The sequence below is a fragment of the Gorilla gorilla genome, chromosome Y (assembly GCF_029281585.2).
Source record: "Gorilla gorilla gorilla isolate KB3781 chromosome Y, NHGRI_mGorGor1-v2.1_pri, whole genome shotgun sequence".
Lineage (NCBI taxonomy): Eukaryota > Metazoa > Chordata > Mammalia > Primates > Hominidae > Gorilla > Gorilla gorilla.
Genome location: NC_073248.2, coordinates 34785149 through 34808354, shown reverse-complemented (window position 1 = coordinate 34808354; position 23206 = coordinate 34785149). Strand labels below are relative to the sequence as shown.

At 44.8% G+C, this 23206-nt stretch overlaps 1 protein-coding gene across 1 annotated transcript; it reads left to right on the top strand.

Moving 5' to 3' along the window:
* The first annotated feature begins 6944 nt into the window (after positions 1-6944).
* Positions 6945-9726, top strand: LOC129530278 (testis-specific Y-encoded protein 3). Its single transcript, XM_055377137.1, has 6 exons — positions 6945-7453; positions 8061-8138; positions 8271-8382; positions 8484-8629; positions 8737-8818; positions 9514-9726. The coding sequence occupies exons 1-6, from the start codon at positions 7100-7102 to the stop codon at positions 9528-9530; spliced, it is 789 nt and encodes a 262-aa protein (XP_055233112.1). The 5' UTR covers positions 6945-7099; the 3' UTR covers positions 9531-9726.
* The last annotated feature ends 13480 nt before the right edge of the window (positions 9727-23206 follow it).

Here is a 23206-nt window from a genome sequence, read left to right as displayed (position 1 = left end):
ATATTTCTCCAACAACCAAAGAGTGGCTTTGTAGGTTTTACTAATTTTGTCTACATCATTATTCCCACACTTTAGTTTTTCAGAATTGATTCTGTTGTTTCTTTTCTAATTCTTTGGGGAAATATCTACTACATTAATTTTCAAGTTACTACAGAAATATTTTTCTATAAACTCCTATTGTAATATCAGTTTTCTTGCTACTCACAGATTTAATCTTTAATATTGGCGGTATCATTACATTCTAAGTATATTTCAAATCCTAGTATGATACTCCATGAATTGCTGAGAAATAGTGTGTATAATTTTGTTGTTCTATTTCCACTTAATTTTATTTTTACTTCTGCTAACTCAGTTGAAAATTCTTTACTAATTTTTAAAATCCTTGAACTCAAGAGACGGAGGTTGCAGTGAGCTGAGATCAGGCCACTGCATTCCAGACCGAGTGACAGAGTGGAACTAGATTTCAAAACAAAACAAAACAAAACAAAACAGTCACTGGAAAGATAATAAAATACATAAATGTGGGATGTAAAATGTAATCGTGATAAAATAAACTGAATTTTTTGTATAAGTTATACATACAAATGTAATGACAAGACAGTGATAAGACAACTCATGGTCTTATCTCCATACTTAGTGTCTACAAGTAACATATGTTCTTTAGGATAGTTATAGTCTGTTTTCTTTCCAGGAGAGACAGATGAGAATGCAGAAATGTTAAAGTGCAAGTGATGGAAGCTTCCAGCTGTGCCCACCTGTAACCTGACATAGACAGTTCCACTGTTTGCTTCATTACTCAGGCCAAAGGCTCTAATGCAAATGTGGTACAGAGTCACATGTTTTTCTATCTACATGACAGAAACTATAACTTCATCCCTACATAAAAGGCTATACAGCATATGCCTAAATGATAAATATAAGTGAATCACTGATCAGTAGGAAACCATTTTAAAAGTCTTTCATTACAGAACAAAATCCCTGAAAACATTTTCTTCTCAATCTCTGAGTTTTCTTACCTGGCTTATTACTCTCTAGCCATACTAAAGAGATAGTATGCCGCTCTTCCAACAAATTAGACATTGTATATAATTCCTGTAATCTAATAGTAGTGCCTGTACACCTCAGGCTTTAAAATGACTCCAACCTTTTTCTGTTTCTCCAATAAAAATAACCTTTTTAAGATTTACTCTTCAGTAATTTTTGGTAGTAATATTTTTGAAGGTATTTGACCAGGATGATTTGCCTATGTACTTATGTGACGTCTCCCTTGCTTCTGAATACATAGTTTATTACCCACTGATTAGATCTAAGTTTAAGAAGTTGGAATAGGGATTTAAATCTACATTCTACATTTGAATTTACAGGAGTCAGCGAGTCCAGGAAGTGCCTTTATGCACAGACCAATATCTGGCAATGGCACTAGGGGACAAATAAGCTTTAGCAGTCTCAAAGCCCTGGCTACTACAGTGAATCCACCCTTCTCCTGGATCTTACCTACTTCAGCGAAAGAAGGCCACCCACTAAACCAGGCCCTTGTACTTTGGGGGGAAACTCCTAAGTCCTCTAGTCTCCTCAAACAGACAACCAGGCTGCCAATTTCCACAATAATAATTTCTGTAGCACTGAGTCTTTGCTAGCCTAGTAACTATAGCTACTGATGCTACAGTCTGGTCCCTGTATGATAAAACACCAGAGAACAGAAACAAAAATATTCACTGAAGCCTTCTAAAATCTCTCTAAATATACGTTCAATAAATATGGATTTTTGCAGCATGACTGCTTTCAACTTCCTGAATTAATGCTTGGCCTTCGACTGTTTTCATTGTTGAAATTCTTTCAAAAGTGTACATTTAACATGGAAGTGAATACAGAATTTCATGTGTCAGCAACTAAAATGTTCAAAATGATGCAAAATACAAATATGAAACTGTATTTGTGAAATTTACCATTCTTTCAAATTATATCTTCATACCTACCCAGGCACAGGATTTTTTATAACTGTCTGCATGTTCTCCTCATGTGGGGTAAAAACATCATCAGAGTTCTTGAGTAATTTATGAAAGACAGAATGGCAATACTGTACAAGGTTAACCTATACACAATACCCGTATTTAGTGAATGAATAATTAGTTTTCAAAGACTACTAAAGTATGGAGTAACTAAATGCAATATAGTAGTTCAATAATTCTAAAATACGTGTACATGAAGAAAATAGAACAATGATTAAAATACATAAACCAACAAATGAGGCTGGGCGTGGTGGCTTACACTTGGATGCCCAGCATTTTGGGAGGCCAGTGCAGGTGGATCACAGGAGTACCAGACCAGCCTGGCAAATATGGTGAAACCAGTCTCGACTACAAATACAAAAATTAGCAGGACATAGTGGCATGTGCCTGTAATCCCAGCTCCTCAGAAGCCTAAGGCAAGGGAATCCTTTGAAGCTGGAGGGAGAGGTTGCAGTGAGCCGAGAGTTTGCCCCTTCACTGCAGCCTGGATGACACAGTGAGACTCCATCTGAAAACAAACACACACACACACACATACACCCCAAAAACTGATGAATAAAAACAAATCCGTATTCAAAAACATGCTCACAGGCTAACTCCCATATCTAACACACACACACACACACACACACAAACACACACAAAATTCCTTGAAAACGAAAGTTCCACAAGGGGCACTAAGAAAACAAATTTAACACCCACCATGTAAAGTACAAAGAGTAACCAGAAAAGAACCACAGGGGAAAACAATTCAAAGTTTACAACTATCAACCCTAAAAGAAGCTGACTCAAAAACTTTCTAGAGGCCATGTCCTTGTATTCCAAAAATGATCATAAAAACTGGCAGGAGTAGAAGAATAAAAATGCATCTTAAAACTTGCTAAACACTTCAAGTCTCCCATAAGAATTGTAATGGAAAATGGATCAGTCGGCAGTTTCTTCCATACAATTATGAACAAATTATATTTCTTCATACTTAAATTTGTTTTTTCAGTATTCTAAGGAATTAACTTTTATATTAATAGTAGGTGATGTAAGAAAGCAGGTCTTTATCAAGATACCTGACACTGGATGTCCATACCATTACTCAGGTGGGCCTTAATTCCCAGCCAGATTCCCTCCCCGGACACGCACTGAAGGTCCCCAGCCATCTGGCAATCTCTTCACATTCCCAGCCCTGGAGGTAGCCCTAAAATACATGTACCTGAAGAAAATAAAACATTGCCTCACAATGGAGCCCAGTGTGGTCCTCCAGATTCCTTGTGAGGTGGACTAACTTATATGGGAAGGCAGGGCAGTGGGAGATTGAGGATGGCAGAGAGGATAACACATGTCAAGGCAGCCGGGGTCATGGAAACAAAACATGACTGGCCTGGGAGAAACACTGTGAAAGGACATAGACCTAAGTGGGCCTCAGGTGGACATCCTCATGGAGAGGGAGGGGGCCCTGGTTGACCTCAAAATGAGCCCCAGGTGGTAGCAGGTCTTACCGCAGGACAGGGAGCTGGCGAGTGATGATGAGACAGCTATCCCTTTAGCTCTGCTTGTCATCCACTGACTTTAGCCACACATGCATCATAGTGGCCTCAGGAGCCCCAATCCTGAAATGTGGGTGTAACATGTCCCCGATGGGCCTCTCTCCCCCAACCCATGGATTGCCTGGGATTGCTCACTGCAGTCTCCTCCAGGATCCTTGGGTTCTCCATGTGGGGCCCAGATCCAGGTCAGAAGGCCTCTCAGTTCCCAGCCCTTCCCAGCCCAAGACTGCTCGCCTGGCCTACTCTCTGTTCCACCTCTAAGGCTGACCCTCTCTCCATGGGATAGAACTGCAAGGGATTGAGCCATAGGCCCTGGCTGATAATCTAGGGGACTGCAGAAGTGGGTCCAGGACAGTTCAGGTGACAGTTTAAAGCCAATTCCCCAGAGACCAAGGAATGACCAGCTAGGTCCTTTCCCATGATGCCCCACGGCGAACCCCACCTCAGCAATCCTGCCAAAACCCGGGCAGTCATTTTCAGCCAAACAGCTGAATAAGCTCCGGTAGAAGGTGTACTGCCTGCAGTTGGAGGCTTGACCTTCGTGATCCCAGAACCGCTGGACTGCAGTGGAATGAGACACCCTGTAGCCTGCAGGGAGAGGAGTCAGGAAGGTTCATGCCAGTCCCACCCTCCCACACACCAGCTCCCCTACCATGCTGGGAGGCATTCCTTACCCAGCATGCCAACACAGTGCTCCTTCATGATGATTTCACTGTGGAAATAAAGGTTGGGATGAAAGGAAATCATCCTGCCACCGGTAACCAGGATGGCTGAGTTCCTCCACCTGCCTGATCAAGGAGAAAGAGGATGGATTCAATGGGACCATCTCGACTAGCTGGGCTGAAGTGGCCTACTAGCTGTAGTGAACCATGAGTTTCCCCTTCCCAGCTCTCCCACTGAGACAACCCTGGTCCCCAGGGGGACCTCAAACTGACTCAGACACTGGACTCCTCCCACAGACCCAGACTCCCAAGCCTGACCTGCAAATCCATCATGTAGCAAAGCAGGACTTCAGCATGCTTTCTGACCGAGGCCGATATCTCCTGTGCCAACAATCTACCTCTGGGCAAGAACTCTCCAGACGATTGGGTGGGCAAGCCTCGTGACGCCTTGCAATTTTGCAAGAGTACAGACATTGTGGAGCAGGGCCATCTCCCAGACATTTGGCCAGTCACCCTTCATTGTCGGGCCTCTATCGCTATCTGGCAAGGAGGCAATGCCCCAACTGTGGTGGTTTTTGGAGTGGGTGGACCCCGGCCAAGACGGCCTGGGCAGACCAGAGACGGGAGGCAGAAAAAGTGGGCAGGTGGTTGCAGCTGAGGGACAGGAGGGGCGGGGGGTGGTGTGAGGCAGCTGCTTCTCTAGGTTTCTGAGCTGCAGCAGGCCTTTCTGTGCTGGGTGCTGGACATGCTCCGCTGATTCCCGGCTGTGTGGTGTCCTCTTATCCTAGTCTCCCTGAGGGGCGGGCCTGTTCACTTGACGGAAGCCTTGTAGTTAGAAGCGACTGCAGGGTCGTGCCTGGCGCTCTCCAAGGGAATTGCGTGGGTCCAAAGGAAGTTATACAGGCTCAGGGCCTACACCCGTTTGAGTGCAGTGCCTGCAGTGCGAAGAATGCGTATCTGCAGAGCTGGTGCCTGCCGTGAGGTGGTCGGCAACCCCATGCGCCGCGAACCCGTCTTAAGCACCTCGTGTTTCTGGGATGAGCCAGCTGGAAACAGGCACGGAGAGCAGGGGTGGTTCAGTGGTTGGCAATGGCATACAGATTCCTCGTCCTCCAGGGACGTTCCCAGGGAAACGTGTCCTTCGAATTTGGGCTGTGCGCAAAGGGACTTTGGCGCCGCGATTCTCCCTTGTCAGTGCTGGCCTTGGCTCCCCTTCCCTACCACGTGCTCCCAGGGCTGCTACAAGCGAGCTGCCCTCACAGCTGCAGGAACGTGGCCTCGGCTACCACGCTGTCCCCCCATCCACTGCCTCCTGGATGACCCCACGCGCCTCCCACCTGGCTCGTCCCCCCAAACGGCCCCCATACCACCTGAAGCCCGATGGCTATCCCCTGCTGCCAGCGATCCCAAATCGGCAGCCGCAGGGATATGGCTCTGGCCCACAAGGCGGAGATGGTCTGTGGCCTGGGGCATTCACGGAGCCCAGCTCCAAGTGAAGGTCCTCCAGCGAGTCCATTGACGGCCCCGGTGTGCTCGCTCCAGGGCCAGGCTGTGCCCGCTGGCCCTCCTTATGCCACCCCACGTCGGGCTCCACCTCAACCACCACCTCCACCTCAGCCATGATGTCTTCCACCTTCAGCACCGCCTCCTCTTCCAAGGCCGCCTCCTTGCTCTGTACCCCGGCCGTCCTCTCCAGCATTGCCTCCAGCCTGAACACGGTTTTCTCCTGGGTGCTCCCACAGACTCTGGGCCTGCGCAGCCCAGCCCAGCCCATGCCCCGCACCCGTAGGCTCTGGGGACCCGCTCCCCAGCAGACCCGCTCCCTGAAAGACCCACGGCCCTCGCCCTGCTGAGAAACTAGTCCCGCACCTACGTGGACCCAGGTGTCCTGAGGAGCTCCTCTGGACCCGCAGATCCCGCACTGGCCATAGGGCTCGGGTCCCCAGCAGGCTCAACTGCGCACAGCAGCTTGGGAGCCAGAGGCCCCGCCCCTGGGCTTCCAGAGCCCCAGCAGCAGGCACCGCAGCCGCTGCTGCGGCTGCGGGAGCCTCTGGGTCGGCAAGGCAGTGCACAACAGCGTGCGCGCAGGTCGACAATGGCCAACCCTGGCGGCTGGCCTCTGGTGTGCCCAGGGCATAGGACAAGAGGCCCTTTGGAATGCTCCTTGGAGTACAGCATCCTCAGGGAGGAAGCATGGTACTCGGAGCCTCTATTTGCCTCAATCTGCGAGAGTGTGTGCCGGGGCTCTGGCCTCTACAGCAGATCAATTCCACCTCAGCACAGGCAGGCGACTTTCCTCCCACGTGCCCGCCCCGAACACTTCCCCCAGGACACCCCTGCCGCCCTTGCCCCAGCAACCAGAGAAGAGTTCTCTGGATCTGCAGTATTACTTCCGTACCATCTACCTGGCCTGCCTAACGAAGAGAGATGATTCCTGTGTTCGTGACACATAGAGATGTTCATGGCTTGCCACACTCAGAATGTCAGGGCACAGGGCTGCCATGGCCACAATTCCAAAGGCCACGCAGCCCGCGTGTGCCTGGATGCCGAGCTACCCAGCCCAAGTTCCAAGGGCTTCTCGGAGGAGGCTTGGGCAGGGAAGGCGGGAGGTGGGGGACTGGAGATGCAGGCCCGCCAGTGGCTGTGCCGCCCAGGGAGACGCCCACCGCCCTCCCATTGATTGGCCACGACGGGAGGAAGTCTGTCTGGTTGCGGCCCCTTGGCCCTTCACGCGCAGTCCCTTAGGGGGCGCCTGGAAGCCCGGCGCATGCGCCCTGAGGGCTCGCTGACCTACCGGGTGCCATAGAGGCTGCGGCAGGGTTCCTGTGGCGTGGGTCGGGCAGCACAGGCCTTGGTGTGTGCGAGTGCGGAGGAGGGCATCGCCTTCAGGATGGAGGCTGTACAGGAGGGGGCGGCCGGGGTGGAGAGTGAGCAGGCGGCTTTGGGGGAGGAGGCGGTGCTGCTGTTGGATGACATAATGGCGGAGGTGGAGGTGGTGGCGGAGGAGGAGGGCCTCGTGGAGCGGCAGGAGGAGGCCCAGCGGGCACAGCCTGGCCCTGGGCCCATGACCCCAGAGTCTGCACTGGAGGAGCTGCTGGCCGTTCAGGTGGAGCTGGAGCCGGTTAATGCCCAAGCCAGGAAGGCCTTTTCTCGGCAGAGGGAAAAGATGGAGCGGAGGCGCAAGCCCCACCTAGACCGCAGAGGCGCCGTCATCCAGAGCGTCCCTGGCTTCTGGGCCAATGTTGTATCCTTCTCAGTGTTTCTTCGGCCTTTCTAGTGGAGAGGTGCTCTCGGGGAAGTGTAAGTAACCGATGGGCAGCTCGGCGTCGATGTGACTCTTTGGGGAACAAAGGGGAGTTGCCACGGACAAATGTGGCTGTGGAAAGCCGGAGCAGGCGTGGGTACTATTGTCCTGCATGCGGCAGAGAAACCCTTGGTGATGCCGAGCAGCAGACGTTTGGGGCATCTTTTTGAAGAGCAGAAGCGAGTTCAGACCAGAAGAGGTTTTTCAGTGAATCAAGCTATTTTTAAGGGAGTGTGATTGCTGCCCCTTGCTAGTGTGTTCTGGGACTGGGCGTCTTCGGCTATAAGCAGATTGTGCCACTCCTCAGACACCAGCAAGTCTCTGCAAATCGCGCCTCCCCATGTCAGTGCAGTCAGCCTCAGAATTATACACCCTCTGTGAAGGCAAGAGGCCTTAGTTTATGGGGAGGGGGAGGCGAAAGGAGATCATACATGGAAGCAGATCTGAGAAATTCCCTACCCCAGCCTCTGGGTGCTCTTAGGCCTTCTTCCCTGTTGCTGCTCGCTTTTCCTTCCATCGTGTGTAAAGTCTCTTTGACCTAAATCAGATTGCAAACCACCCCCAGATGTCAGCCCTGATCACTGACGAAGATGAAGACATGCTGAGCTACATGGTCAGCCTGGAGGTGAGGCCAGGAAGACTGAGGCTAGAGGGTTTAGCGGGGGAGGGTAAGGGAAATAATTCATTCCTGTAAGCAAGAGTGGGTGGGCACCTCACCCGAAAACGTATTTAAGCTTTCTCCACCTTGTCCTGACAGGTGGAAGAAGAGAAGCATCCTGTTCATCTCTGCAAGATCATGTTGTTCTTTCGGAGTAACCCCTACTTCCAGAATAAAGTGATTACCAAGGAATATCTGGTGAACATCACAGGTGACAGGTGGCTCCCAGGATGGGTAGTGGAAGGAAGATGGTGGGTGGATCATTGCCAATGTGATCCAGCCCCCTTCCCACAAAAACTCCTGTCTCTGTAGAATACAGGGCTTCTCATTCCACTCCAATTGAGTGGCATCCGGATTATGAAGTGGAAGCCTATCGCCGCAGACACCGCAACAGCAGCCTTAACTTCTTCAACTGGTTCTCTGACCACAACTTCGCAGGATCTAACAGGATTGCTGAGGTGAGTCCTCACTGGGAAACATGAGAAATGACCCCGGTGTGTTCCCAGCTGCTTGGTTCACCTTTCTGAGCCCTGATGAGGCCTTTCCCGATTGAGTCCCCTGACAGATCCTATGTAAGGACCTGTGGCGCAATCCCCTGCAATACTACAAGAGGATGAAGCCACCTGAAGAGGGAACAGAGATGTCAGGTGAGCCGTTAGTTGGAACTGGAGCTGTTTGATGCCCAGTATAAGGGGGTTGACACACCGGTCTATTCAGGGAGCCTGGGTGCTCATTTCAGAAATGTAGAAATTGAGGCTCCTTTCGTACATGTAGAAATTCCTTGAGAGGAATACAGAGAGTGACAGAATCCAGGACATCCGTGGCATTGGGCTGAAAAAGGCACATTAGAGACTGCACTGCAAAGCAGGTTGTAGCTGTGGGGTCTTAAGCCCAGGGAAGCATCGTCCATTTCCAGAATCACTGAGAAGGAAAGCTGAAAATCATTCACTTCAGTCTGTGGCACTTGATTCCATGGCTGTCAACCCCACCGGCACTCATCCTACCAATCCCATAAGATTGGGCTCCCTGAATGTGCGTCCCGGTCATCCTTACCCCAAACCACAGAGGACTGTTTAGATTGATGGATTTCCTTAAGCTGTTGCCCCATCAGACTTCTGTGTGCTTTTAGTGTACAGTGCGTCTTGTTAGCTGACTCCCCTCACAGAGAATACTGGGAATAGGGCAGGGATTGCGCAGAACAGTTTGTAACACATGGTAGGAGGAAGTTTCAGAGAACACAAATGGGAAAGGGATATCCTTTTCTCAGCGGGCCCCACAGTTGAAACATTTCAAAGTTTGGCTCAGAGAAAATGCGTTTTGACATGCGTTTGTGTTTCTCTAGGGGATCCCAGATGTTGAGTTGAATACGATGGAGCATCAGACTTTACCTAATACAGCAGAACTCCTGAAAAGTTATGACAGTATGCAGGATGGCAGTACTCAGCATGGTCTTATGCACAGGAACGTAAGGAAAAAGAGATCGAGTCACAAAAAGTCAGACAGGAAGGGGGGTAAACTTGGATTGTATGGAATGAAAAATAAACATTCTCAAGGATGTGTGACTCTGTGTCTGTGTGTGTGTGAGTGTGTCTCTGTGTGTGTGTGTGTGTGTGTGTGTATGTTTATCCACTTTATTCGGGTGTCATAATGAATTGATCGATCCATGTGCTTTATTCTCTTCATGGAAATAACCAGTCTGCGTTGGAGCTGGGCCTCTAAAGTTGTAGAGTGAATGGGTGTGGGATGTGTTGAGATTCTTCCTACAGGACAGAGTGGGGGAGGTAAAAGCAAAAGACAGCTTAGTTGGAGGCTTACTTCATCCTGTGGAAGCAGAGATAGTTCAAGGAATGGGGTTACTGGGTTTCCAGGGCCCAGTTTGCTGGGACCTCCAAAATCCTTCATTTTGGGTATCATCATACACAATAGATAAGCACAGGATGATGGAAATCTTAAAGTTCACTTTCGTGTTGAATCCACATGTTCTTTTAAAGGTGAATGCGTAATCCTTTTCAGGGACAACCAGCCTCTCAGGACTTCTGAAACATCAACGTGAGAAGAAATGGGCATGTAAGGTGTATGGAGGGACTGTGGGAAAGTTGACAGAGGCATGTGGGAAGGCATTCAGGATACGCTTTTGGCATAGATGACTAAGGGAAAACACAAACTTACAGAAGTGAGGGGAAAGGGGGTGGATTAGTGGAATATAAGATTGTTGGAGAATCCATCCATGGACTCTTGTCACTTGATGACCCAGGATATGGACACTCTTGTTGACGTTTACATCTTTAGTTGTTTTAAGCTTTTCTCCAAGATTCTGTGTTAGGTGAGGAGCCAATAACGTATGTAGCGAACAACACTACGAGTGCATTTTGTGCTCTTGCAAAGTCTAGTGAGGCTCTATTCTCCCTCGTGATTGGCACTGCAGATTGTATCTGGAGCCCAGGGCCCTTTAATTTTCTGTGGCCTCTTCAGCATACTTTGCCTAAGGTTTAGAACGTAAAGTGAATATAGTTGTGGAGTATGTGTTGCAAGCCTCACAGAGGAGGACAAAACATACAGCTTTCATTCGCCAGTGGGAGGCTGCTTCCCAGGAACACCTGTGTCTATGCACAAGACAAGGGGTTGCCTCTGTCAAGGATGGGGCAGGAGGTTTTCAGGTTCGGAGGCAGAACTTTCTTTCCTGTTCCCAGGTGAAACAGTTCCAACGTGAGCATCCATGTTGGCCACACGCCAGTAGAGTGCTAACATTCCTGTCCCGTATAGACTCTGGTCAGCACAGCTTCTGTGAGAAGAGCTATGTCGTTTCAGGGAAGAGGGTTTGTCAGTCAAAGTTCATGAATCTGTTGTGGTGCCTTCAATATGCATTCTACCCCTCCTGCTCGGTATCAAAGCAGTTGAGCTTTGAAAATCTATGGCCCGGTTTTGTCCCTGCTCCTATGCAGACCGCTGCATATGCAGCGGTCTATGCAGAAGCTCTGCATAGGAGAGCTGCATAGGAGGTCCCGCTCCTATGCAGAAGCTCTGGAGCGGGAGTCTTGTCCTCCTCTGACTACCGTCCCCCTGACCCACAAACACAGGAGAAACAGGTTTTCTAAGCAAATTATTCTGAAAACAGTCGGAACCCTTTGGCCCCCTCAAGCTGCCCTCTATCCTACTGTGTGCATGTCAAAGACACTGTGGTCCAGTACGGTATCCCTATAGTGGGAATGGGGCAACATATTGGTGTGTGCACTCTGGGCAGCTCAGATTAGGAAACTTATGGGGACTTGCCTATAACGAGGTCATCTTAAAATGTGTTGCCCCAAATTTAATGCATAGGAAAATGTTGAGGAAAGGGTCTTGCAATGATTTTTCTAGGAGGTAAATAGATAAGAAAATGACCGTAAATAGATGCCAGGGCTAGTTTTGGAGCTAGCCTGTTTTAAAGTGGTGGTAAGGGAGGAGCATTTTCCAAGGCAGGCAGCAAACCAGGAACTGTCTACAATGGATGGGCGTGCCATGGGTTGGTGGTTCAGCCATATTGCCACCCCACCGAGTGAATGCAGCAGACTGGACTTCTTCCTTGAATCCTACGTGCCATTCAGTCTAGTGATTTCACATGAGATCCCTTCTTCTGGTATTATCAGAGATCGTGCTGAATTATACAGGCTGTGTAACGCTTCTTCCACTGAATATCTGTGCACGTGGGCCACAGACGCTAAGGGCACTGACAAATTTGCATTGTGCCTCAGTAACTCGGAAGCACATCTGTGATTTGTACTGACAGGGACTTGGTGTCTTTTCATGTTTAAACTACCACGTGTGTGTGTGTGGTTGTGTATGTTTATTTCTCTGCACGGGTTTGTATGTTTTCTCTGACTCCACCTATGTCTCCGTGGTTCCGATATTTTCCCACACTACCTGCGGCAATTTGCACATGCCTATCTCTACAACCATTGTAGACTTTGTATCTGTGTCTTTGAACATCTATCAGTCTCTCTCCCTTCCTTTTTTCCTTTCCTTCCTTTACACCCCTCGTTTCATCCTTCTCTTGCTTCCCCACCCCACTCTCTCCATCTGTATCGTCTATCTTTCTATTCTCTATCTGGGTTTACTTTCTAATTCTGAATTCAAGGGCATTGAATTGAAAAGAAGCACTCTTTGTACCTTTATGTCTATTACCTCATTTGGGGAATTTGGCGTGTTGTTATTTACAGTGTTCTCTCTGCCCTTTCTCATTGCTCACCCCAGCTGGGGCTGTTATTATGTGAAAGCTGGTTTCCTTGATCAGATCACGTAGGCTCTAATGATATTTCGTTTATTTTGATTCTCCTCACACTACATAGTTTTAATTTACCTAATGTGACTGTGTTTTTGTTTGTTTTCCGAGAATGGGTCTTACTCTGTCTTCTGGGTTGGACAGCAGCCCCATGATCTCAGCCCACTGCAGCCCAGACACCACACACCCATGTGATCCTCTCAACTCAGACTCTCACACACCTGGCAGTACAGGTGCATGCCACCCCTCCCAGCTATGTATTAATTAACTAAATACTTACTTTTTGAATGCGGGTCCATGTTGCCCCAGGCTCATCTGGAACTCCTGAGTGCAGGCAATCCTCCCACCTCAGCTTATCAAAGTGCTGGGATGACAGGTGTGACCCATGGCCCTGCCATGGCTTTGTGATTTTTGCTTTGTTCTTCCTCCTCCTCACGTCTTGTTTTGAAACATGCACTGAAGGTTTCAATTCCTGGACTATAGTCTCTGCGCCTGGAATTTCTATCTTTCAACTCATCATCAGCATTCATTGGGATTTTCATATATATATATATATATACACATATATAAAAATACATATATATACACACATATATACATATGTACGAATATACATGTATATACGTATATATGCACATTTATATACATATATACATGTATGTATGTATATATATACATGTACACATATGTATTTATTTCTCAAGTTACGGAACAGTCTTGCATTCTTTCCTGTGTCATGAAAAAGACTTTGCTAGAAAAGAAAAGCACTGCTTTGGAATAAAATATTTTATTTGCATTTATTTTGTTAAGGCACTTTAAAAATTGTATGTTTATTTAAAAAATGTCATATGAAATGATACATATTTATAACTTAAGGCGTGATGTTCAACAGGTCGTATACATTATGCATTGGATACATCCAGCCAATCAACATATGTGTGACCTCACATAGTTGTCATTTTTGTTGTGAAAAAAGTTGACATGCACTGTATTAGAATATTTTTAGAGAAAGAATATGTTACCACTAGTTATAGTCCGCATGCTGAAGAAAATATTTTTAAGCTATTCCTCCTTTATAACGAGAAGTATGAGTTCTTGATCGAGCATCTCGTCAGTGCACCCTCTTCACCGCAGTCATTGGAGTCACTACTTCTGTGAAGTCCGCTTTTTTGATTTCATATAAGAATGAGATCATGTGCTATTTTCCTTTCTGATACCTGGCTTATGTCACTTAACAGAACGGCATGCAGACATTCAGCAGATTCCCACACATTGTCACAAGTGGCAGGATTTCCTGATTTATTATTGCAGCGCATATTTCCATTGTGCATATGTGCTTTTGCCCCATTTTGTAATCCACTTATCAATGGAGGGACACTCAGGTTGCTTCCATATTTTGGCTACAGCAAAAATGTAATGAGTGCAGCAATAATTGCATGGGTGGACGCACCGCTTCAACATACTGATCTGTGTACTTGTGGGCTTGCCCGGGTATTCTGATTTGCTGGATCATATAGTGGGTGGTTCTATTTGTAGATTTCTGAAGACTGTGTATACTTAAATAAGAGCCATAAGGCTTCTTTAATGCCTGCACTAATTTACATTCTTCCCAAAAGTGAGCAGGGAATTCGTTTTCTCTGCATCCTCACCAGAGATTAGGTTTTCTTTTCTTTCTTTTTTTTTTTTTTTTGTTTGTCTTTCGGATAATATGCATTCTGACTGAAGTGAGAAGAAATCTCATTGTGTTTTTGATTTGCATTTTCGTGAAGGATTGGGGATAATGAGGACTTTTTAGTATGTCTTCTGGGCAACCGTATGTCTCAGTTTCACAAATGAGTCTTCGCAGCCTTTGCCCATTTGTTTTCATGCTATTGAGTTATTGGGAGTTCCTTATGTACTGTGAATATTCACCCATTAACAGATGTATGGTGATCCAATCATTGCTCCCATCCTAAAGGATGCCCCTTCTATATGTTGAGTTTTCTATGGTGTGGTGAAGCACTTTAGTTTGATATGATTCCATTCTCTATTTTTGATGGTGTTTACTGTGTTCTTGCAGTCACTTTGAGACCATCATTGCCCACATGGACGCCATGGAGCTTCTTCCTTGTGATCTCTTCTGCTATTTTTATCGTTTCAGATCTGACACTGGAGTTTGGTGATAAATAATCCACTTGTAAAATCCTTTGTGTGGCTATTCAGATTTCCCCAACCTAGTTTATAGAAGATACTTGATTTTGCATTGGGTGTTCTTGTTTCTTTGGGAAAAGGCGGTGAGCTGCAAATGCAGTGACTTAGTTCTGAGCTCCTATTGTTTTTCCTAAGCTCTAGTCTCTGCTTTTCTGCCAGTGCTATTGTATTTTGGTACAAAAAGTTTTGTAGTAGTATATCATGAAGTTAGGTAGTGTGGTGCCTCCAGCTTTGTGCTTTTTACCGGATTGCTCTGGGTTTTCAGGATCTTCTGCCCTTGCATAGCAAATTTGGGATTCCCAGATTGTTTTTCTAAGAAGAATGTGTCAATGATATTTTTACCGGGGTTGTATAGAATCTGAGGATGACTCAGGTAGTAGTGTGATGTCAATGCCGTTTAGACAATGTGCGTGTTTGTGTGCACATGCTCAGGGCCAAGAGACACTGGGTGTCCTCACCAATACTGAGGTGGGCCTTAATATCCAGCCAGATTGCCTTCCGGAAACACACAGAATGTCCTGTTCTATTTTGCCATCTCTTCACATTTCCTCCCCTGTGAGCCCTGTGTGGTCCTCCAGATTCCCTGTGCGGTGGCCTGCCTTTTTTGGGGTGGGGGTTGCTGGGTGAATGAGGATGGCGGAGGGGACCAAGCATGTCAGTGGAGCGTGGTGTCATCCAAACGGTACTTAGCAGGCCTGGGAGAGCCATTCTGGGAGGACGCAGACCTAGACAGGCCTCAGGTGGGCATCTGTGTGGAGGGTGAGAGAGCCCTGGTTGAGCCCAAACTGAACCCCAGGTAGAAGCAAGCCTCAGGACAGGGAAGTAGCTAGCAAGGGATGATGAGGCAGCTATCTCTTGATCCTGGCTTCCCACCCATTGACCTTGGCTACTTATACCTATCAAGCAGATTATGGTTCCCCCATCGTGAAATGTGGGTACCACAGTTCCCTGATGGGCATTTCTCCACCAGCCCATGATGGCCTGAGTTTGCCTACTGCAGTCTCCTCCCTGAGCCTTGGCTTCTCTATGTGTGTCCTACCTCCAGGACCCACAGGCCTCTCAACCCCCCGCCCTGGGCTGCTTCCCTGGCCTCTTCTCTGTTCCCTCTCTGAGGGCCTAACTCCCTTGGGTAGTGCTACAGAATATTGAGCCACAGGCCCTGGCTGATGATCTGGGGGACTGGGCAAATTGGTCGTGACAGGTCAGGTTCTGGTTCAAAGCCAATTCCTCTGATGCCAAGGAATGTCGAAGAAGGTCTTTGCCATGATGCCCCATAGCTGCCCCACCTCAGCGATCGTGCCGTAACCTGTGCAGTCACAGTCAGACAACCAACTGAAGAAGCTCAGGCCGTGACCTGCGGGAAACTCGGGCTTTCGCCTGCATGACCCTAGAACCACTGGAGTGCAGTGGAGCCAGTCACCCTGTATCCTGGAGGGAGACGAGTCAGGAAGGCTCATGCGAGGCCCAGCTTCCGAGGTACTACCCCCTCTACTCCTCATGGAGGATGCCAACGCAATACTCCTTAGTCATCACTTTGTTTCCGAAGTAAATGTTGTGATGAAAGGCAAACTTCTTCCTGCCACTTGTATTCAGGGTGGCCGAGTTCCTCCACCGGCCTGTCCAAGGAGAAACAGGGCTGTGAAGGGGCAATTTCATCTAGGTGGGCTGAGGTGGCATTCTAGCCGGGGTGAAGCATGAGTTTCCCCTTCCCAGCTTTCCCGCTGAAACACACCTGAGCCCCAGAAGGACCTCAACCTGACCAGGACCTTAGCACCCTCCCCCAGACCCAGGCTTTCCATCCTGACCTGCACATCCAACATGCAGCTTTGAAGGATTGTCTCATGGTTTCTGAGCTCCTTGCTCTCACCAGAAAGAATCAGAACTTTTAAATTGTTCTTTATGCCAACTTAAATTTTTCATTTTTACTACCTCATGTTTTGGATGAGGCATGTATTTTTACATTTATTTTCACCCTTATTGTACCTCTGTGATAAACTGCTTGCTTACATTCATACCATAATTATCGCTCAGGTTACTTGTCTGTTCCTAAAGATTCACTGAAACGAAGAATTTATATATGCTTGTATCTTTCAGCAACCGTATGTCAGATAGCACTGCACATTACTGCAGAAATCGCATATACAGGTCCAAAGGGAGACGAAGAAGAAGAAAGCAAGCTTTAAAGTCTATGGAAACCATTCCTAACAGCATATCAGAAACTCACAAATAACAGTGAAATCAGAGAATGATCACAGCCAATTCCATTACATACCTAGACTGAAATATGGAACTTCAAAAGAAAAGAAAGTTTAGAACTTTGGGTTTGTAAAAATTTTCCTATATAGATAAAATTATCGGTAACATTGTCTCACTAGAAAACGTGAACAAAAATCCATGTTTTTCATATTTGTAAATATACATAGTTTTATTTCCATCAGTTATGACATGCAAGCAAGTATAAAGTGAAAGTACAATAAAATGATATATGGAACTTTCTCAGTCTTAAAATATTCCATGGAGACTATCGATTTTATGAAAACTATAAAGAATGCTTCATGAAACTACATTGTACAGTGCCATTTACTATTTTACTTATATTTTAAATAATCAAGAATTAAAGGGAATTCGTCAACATTATTTAATACGAATAAAGTTATTTTTCTTGAGTAATCCTGTTGAAATTAAGGATTTTAAATAAAACATTAAAAACAAATTATATTGACTGATTTCAGCTTTGGATGAAATCATACTTGCGTATTTGTAGTAATGCAAAGCATAACTTTCTCCTCACAATTAATCTTTTATAACGTCGGTGTTATAGTTTTCTCTGACACCAACATTGTGATATTGCACAGTTTTGCTGCATGCATACATTACATGCCTCCAGAGAGTAGGCTTCAAATATATGGAAAAATTATATTTATGAAAAATTTCTAGGACAGGGAATGTTGAAATGGAAGAGAATTTCTCACTTGCTAACTGTTGGTCATGGATTTGTATATATTTGGATACAGACACATATTGGCACACTGTGAGTTTGCCCATGTATATATACACTTATATGAGCAACCCATAATACTTGGGTTGTGTAATCTTTTAATTAATCCATAATTGTATGTGTGTGAAATTAGATAAGGGGTTACCTTTTCTTTACTCGATTTGATGGAAAGCCAAAAAAATCTGTCAACCTTCATTTCAATTAATCCAATGCCATTAACTGCTGGTAGCTTCATTCTCCTTGTTCTCTTATGGCAACTGGAAAGTTAATTCTCGCTCTAATTCAGCTTTCAAGGTGCGATCAACAAGAGACTGCCATCTTGCTGTGGATTGTGACCTCTGACTCCACCTCTGTCTTCCTATTGCAGTCCTACCTTTGCATACGTAATAAACTTTGTACGTGGTTAAAAGGATAAAAGTTCAGTGAAATGTCAAGCCATGCTGTGAAATGTTCCATTGTTTCTGTATCTCTAATTGTAATTTCATGTTGTAGAGGCAAGAAAAACAATTCAATGTTTTTCTTAGTATTCAATCCAATGCACCCTTTCTTAATAATATTGCAAACACATCCCTTCAAGGCACTGACATCTAAACATGGTTGGATGTCTCAAAATCTCTTCTCATTAATAACCATTATGTTAATCACTGGTGCCCACAACTGGAATTGGACTGTGAAAATACCCTGGTGGAAATTGCTGTAATGGCTCAAACAACTGGAATGACTATATTTTTACCTGAAAATATCTGATGAGCATAGACATGTGATGTGTACATGAAGATATTGTACATTAACAACATACCGTCACTGCCACTTAATTGTAGGTATCCCAAACCTTTGAGCCAAACTGAGCTCAGGTGCTCCCACAAACCAAGCTTTTTCCTCCACAGATTTCTTTCTACGTCAAAAAGCCACAACTCCAGGCCTGGCCTGGTGGCTCTTGCTTGTAATTTCTACATTTCGGGAAGCCGAGGTTGGTGGGTCACTTGAGGTCAGGAGTTCGAGACCAGCCTGGGTAACATGGCAAAAACCTGTCTCTACAAAAAATACCAAAATTTGCCAGGCCTAGTGGCACTTTCTTCTGGTCCCAGCTACTTGGGAGGCTGAGGCAGGAGAACTGCCTGAACCTGGGAGGCAGAGGTTGTATAGTAAGCCAAGATCAGACTACTGCACTGCAGCCTGGATGACACAGCGAGACCATGACTCAAAAAAGAGAAAACAAAAATGGCGACTCCACTTGTTCACTGGTTGAGGTAAAAAATCCTGGAGTTGGCTGGGCACGGTGGCTCACACCTATATTCCCAGCACTTTGGACTTTGGGAAGCTGAGTCGGGCGGATCACATGAGGTCTGTAGTTGGAGAGGAGCCTGGCCAACAGGGTGAAGCCTGGCTTCTACTAAAAGTACAAAACATCAGCTGGGCTAGCTGGGCGTGGTGAGGCATGCTTGTAATCCCAGCTACTGGCGAGGCTGAACCTGGGAGGTTGAGGATGTGTTCAGCCAAGATCCTGCCACTGCACTCCACCCTGGACTACAGAGCGAGAGCACCCTGTGAGAAACAAAGGTGAAGAGAACAAGAAAAAAAAATTAGAAAAATAAGACCCACTGCAAAAGTTTGCCACAGAAAAGATTAAACATTTCACCAACTTCTATCTTCTATAATGGAAGCCAAGGTTATTTGGACCAACCCTCCTGTCTTAGTTCATTTTCAAACAGCTGATAAAGACATACCTGAAACTGGGAAGAAAAGGTCTAATTGGAATAACAGTTCCACATGGTTTGGGAGGCCTGAGAATCACGGTATAGGTAGGAATAAAGGCACTTCTTACATGGCAAGGCCAAGAGAGAATGAGGAAGTACCTAAAGCGGAAACCCCTGAAAAACCCATCAGATCTCGTGAGACTTCTTCACTGTCACAAGATTAGCGTGAGAAAGACCAACCCTCATGATTCAATTACCTCTCACTGGGTCCCACCTGCAACACGAGGGAATTCTGGGAGATACAATTGAAGCTGAGATTTGAATGGAGACACACCAAACCATGTCACTTCCCAAACAACTAAAAATTCCCAATAGAAGAAACATTAATTATATCAAAAAGTGGCGGACCAAGCAGGAACTATTAGCCTCATATCTCAAGAAAGACTCTAGTCAAGGCCTAGGGACTACTCATGAAAAGAGTTTAATAGCCGACTCTCTCCCAGTGGATCTGGATTCCACCGGACTGTATCTTCACAGTAAGGGTGAAACAGAAGTAAACCCATTCCTATTTCCAAGCTCAAGGAACTTTGGTCAAAGTTCTCTTGGAGCTGAGCAGGACAAGGAGGCAAACAGAGAAAATTTGTGTCCCTGAGAAGTCATGGCCACAGGCTGGCTATCACACAGATTGTCAAGCCAGTTCCATATTGCATGGGTATTACGGAAAATCTCAAAACACACATTTGTGTGTGGGTTGTCCCAGAGTAGCAGGATCTGGCAGAAGGAAATTTCCTTCTAACCCTCAAAGAATCCACATAAATCTTGTTACATTTGGGATTTTACCATTTGTTTCATGAATGAGAATGGACTTTAGCTTTCATATCTTTTTCTGCACTCAGTTTACGTCTTGTTGGCATCAAAGTTCTGCTTGCCTCACACAAGGAGTTTAGGATTTCCCCTTTTTTATTCTATAGAATTCTTCATATATATTGAAATGTTCTGCCTGGGGAAAAATTCTGAGCCTAGTGTTTTACCTCTAGGAAGAATCCTTTATTTCCTTGAACATTTATGAGACTATTCAGATTATATATGTCTTCTTGATATCAATTTTACCAAGCTATATACATAGAGTATATTTATCTTTATATAATATGTAAAGATAAGATGTAAATATAAAATATTTAAATATGAAAATATATATAGAAAGCTATATATATATGTCTATATATATAGACAGATTATAAATATCTGTCTATTTGATCTAAGGTTTGAAATTTGTAGGTTAAGGTGTTAATGATATTTCCTTATTAGCTTCTTAATCTATCCTGTATGTATGGTTGTATACCTTTTAAATTCTTGTTTTATCTGTGCTTTCTCCCTTTTTTTCTAAACTTGACTGAGGGTTTCATTGTTTGTTATATTTCTCCAACAACCAAAGAGTGGCTTTGTAGGTTTTACTAATTTTGTCTACATCATTATTCCCACACTTTAGTTTTTCAGAATTGATTCTGTTGTTTCTTTTCTAATTCTTTGGGGAAATATCTACTACATTAATTTTCAAGTTACTACAGAAATATTTTTCTATAAACTCCTATTGTAATATCAGTTTTCTTGCTACTCACAGATTTAATCTTTAATATTGGCGGTATCATTACATTCTAAGTATATTTCAAATCCTAGTATGATACTCCATGAATTGCTGAGAAATAGTGTGTATAATTTTGTTGTTCTATTTCCACTTAATTTTATTTTTACTTCTGCTAACTCAGTTGAAAATTCTTTACTAATTTTTAAAATCCTTGAACTCAAGAGACGGAGGTTGCAGTGAGCTGAGATCAGGCCACTGCATTCCAGACCGAGTGACAGAGTGGAACTAGATTTCAAAACAAAACAAAACAAAACAAAACAGTCACTGGAAAGATAATAAAATACATAAATGTGGGATGTAAAATGTAATCGTGATAAAATAAACTGAATTTTTTGTATAAGTTATACATACAAATGTAATGACAAGACAGTGATAAGACAACTCATGGTCTTATCTCCATACTTAGTGTCTACAAGTAACATATGTTCTTTAGGATAGTTATAGTCTGTTTTCTTTCCAGGAGAGACAGATGAGAATGCAGAAATGTTAAAGTGCAAGTGATGGAAGCTTCCAGCTGTGCCCACCTGTAACCTGACATAGACAGTTCCACTGTTTGCTTCATTACTCAGGCCAAAGGCTCTAATGCAAATGTGGTACAGAGTCACATGTTTTTCTATCTACATGACAGAAACTATAACTTCATCCCTACATAAAAGGCTATACAGCATATGCCTAAATGATAAATATAAGTGAATCACTGATCAGTAGGAAACCATTTTAAAAGTCTTTCATTACAGAACAAAATCCCTGAAAACATTTTCTTCTCAATCTCTGAGTTTTCTTACCTGGCTTATTACTCTCTAGCCATACTAAAGAGATAGTATGCCGCTCTTCCAACAAATTAGACATTGTATATAATTCCTGTAATCTAATAGTAGTGCCTGTACACCTCAGGCTTTAAAATGACTCCAACCTTTTTCTGTTTCTCCAATAAAAATAACCTTTTTAAGATTTACTCTTCAGTAATTTTTGGTAGTAATATTTTTGAAGGTATTTGACCAGGATGATTTGCCTATGTACTTATGTGACGTCTCCCTTGCTTCTGAATACATAGTTTATTACCCACTGATTAGATCTAAGTTTAAGAAGTTGGAATAGGGATTTAAATCTACATTCTACATTTGAATTTACAGGAGTCAGCGAGTCCAGGAAGTGCCTTTATGCACAGACCAATATCTGGCAATGGCACTAGGGGACAAATAAGCTTTAGCAGTCTCAAAGCCCTGGCTACTACAGTGAATCCACCCTTCTCCTGGATCTTACCTACTTCAGCGAAAGAAGGCCACCCACTAAACCAGGCCCTTGTACTTTGGGGGGAAACTCCTAAGTCCTCTAGTCTCCTCAAACAGACAACCAGGCTGCCAATTTCCACAATAATAATTTCTGTAGCACTGAGTCTTTGCTAGCCTAGTAACTATAGCTACTGATGCTACAGTCTGGTCCCTGTATGATAAAACACCAGAGAACAGAAACAAAAATATTCACTGAAGCCTTCTAAAATCTCTCTAAATATACGTTCAATAAATATGGATTTTTGCAGCATGACTGCTTTCAACTTCCTGAATTAATGCTTGGCCTTCGACTGTTTTCATTGTTGAAATTCTTTCAAAAGTGTACATTTAACATGGAAGTGAATACAGAATTTCATGTGTCAGCAACTAAAATGTTCAAAATGATGCAAAATACAAATATGAAACTGTATTTGTGAAATTTACCATTCTTTCAAATTATATCTTCATACCTACCCAGGCACAGAATTTTTTATAACTGTCTGCATGTTCTCCTCATGTGGGGTAAAAACATCATCAGAGTTCTTGAGTAATTTATGAAAGACAGAATGGCAATACTGTACAAGGTTAACCTATACACAATACCCGTATTTAGTGAATGAATAATTAGTTTTCAAAGACTACTAAAGTATGGAGTAACTAAATGCAATATAGTAGTTCAATAATTCTAAAATACGTGTACATGAAGAAAATAGAACAATGATTAAAATACATAAACCAACAAATGAGGCTGGGCGTGGTGGCTTACACTTGGATGCCCAGCATTTTGGGAGGCCAGTGCAGGTGGATCACAGGAGTACCAGACCAGCCTGGCAAATATGGTGAAACCAGTCTCGACTACAAATACAAAAATTAGCAGGACATAGTGGCATGTGCCTGTAATCCCAGCTCCTCAGAAGCCTAAGGCAAGGGAATCCTTTGAAGCTGGAGGGAGAGGTTGCAGTGAGCCGAGAGTTTG

Coding starts and splice junctions, on each gene's coding strand:
- LOC129530278 (XM_055377137.1), top strand. CDS start 7,100: ATGGAGGCTGTACAGGAGGGGGCGGCCGGGGTGGAGAGTGAGCAGGCG. Junction 7,454..8,060: donor CTGGCTTCTGGGCCAATGTT/GTATCCTTCTCA, acceptor GACCTAAATCAG/ATTGCAAACCACCCCCAGAT. Junction 8,383..8,483: donor ATATCTGGTGAACATCACAG/GTGACAGGTGGC, acceptor CTGTCTCTGTAG/AATACAGGGCTTCTCATTCC.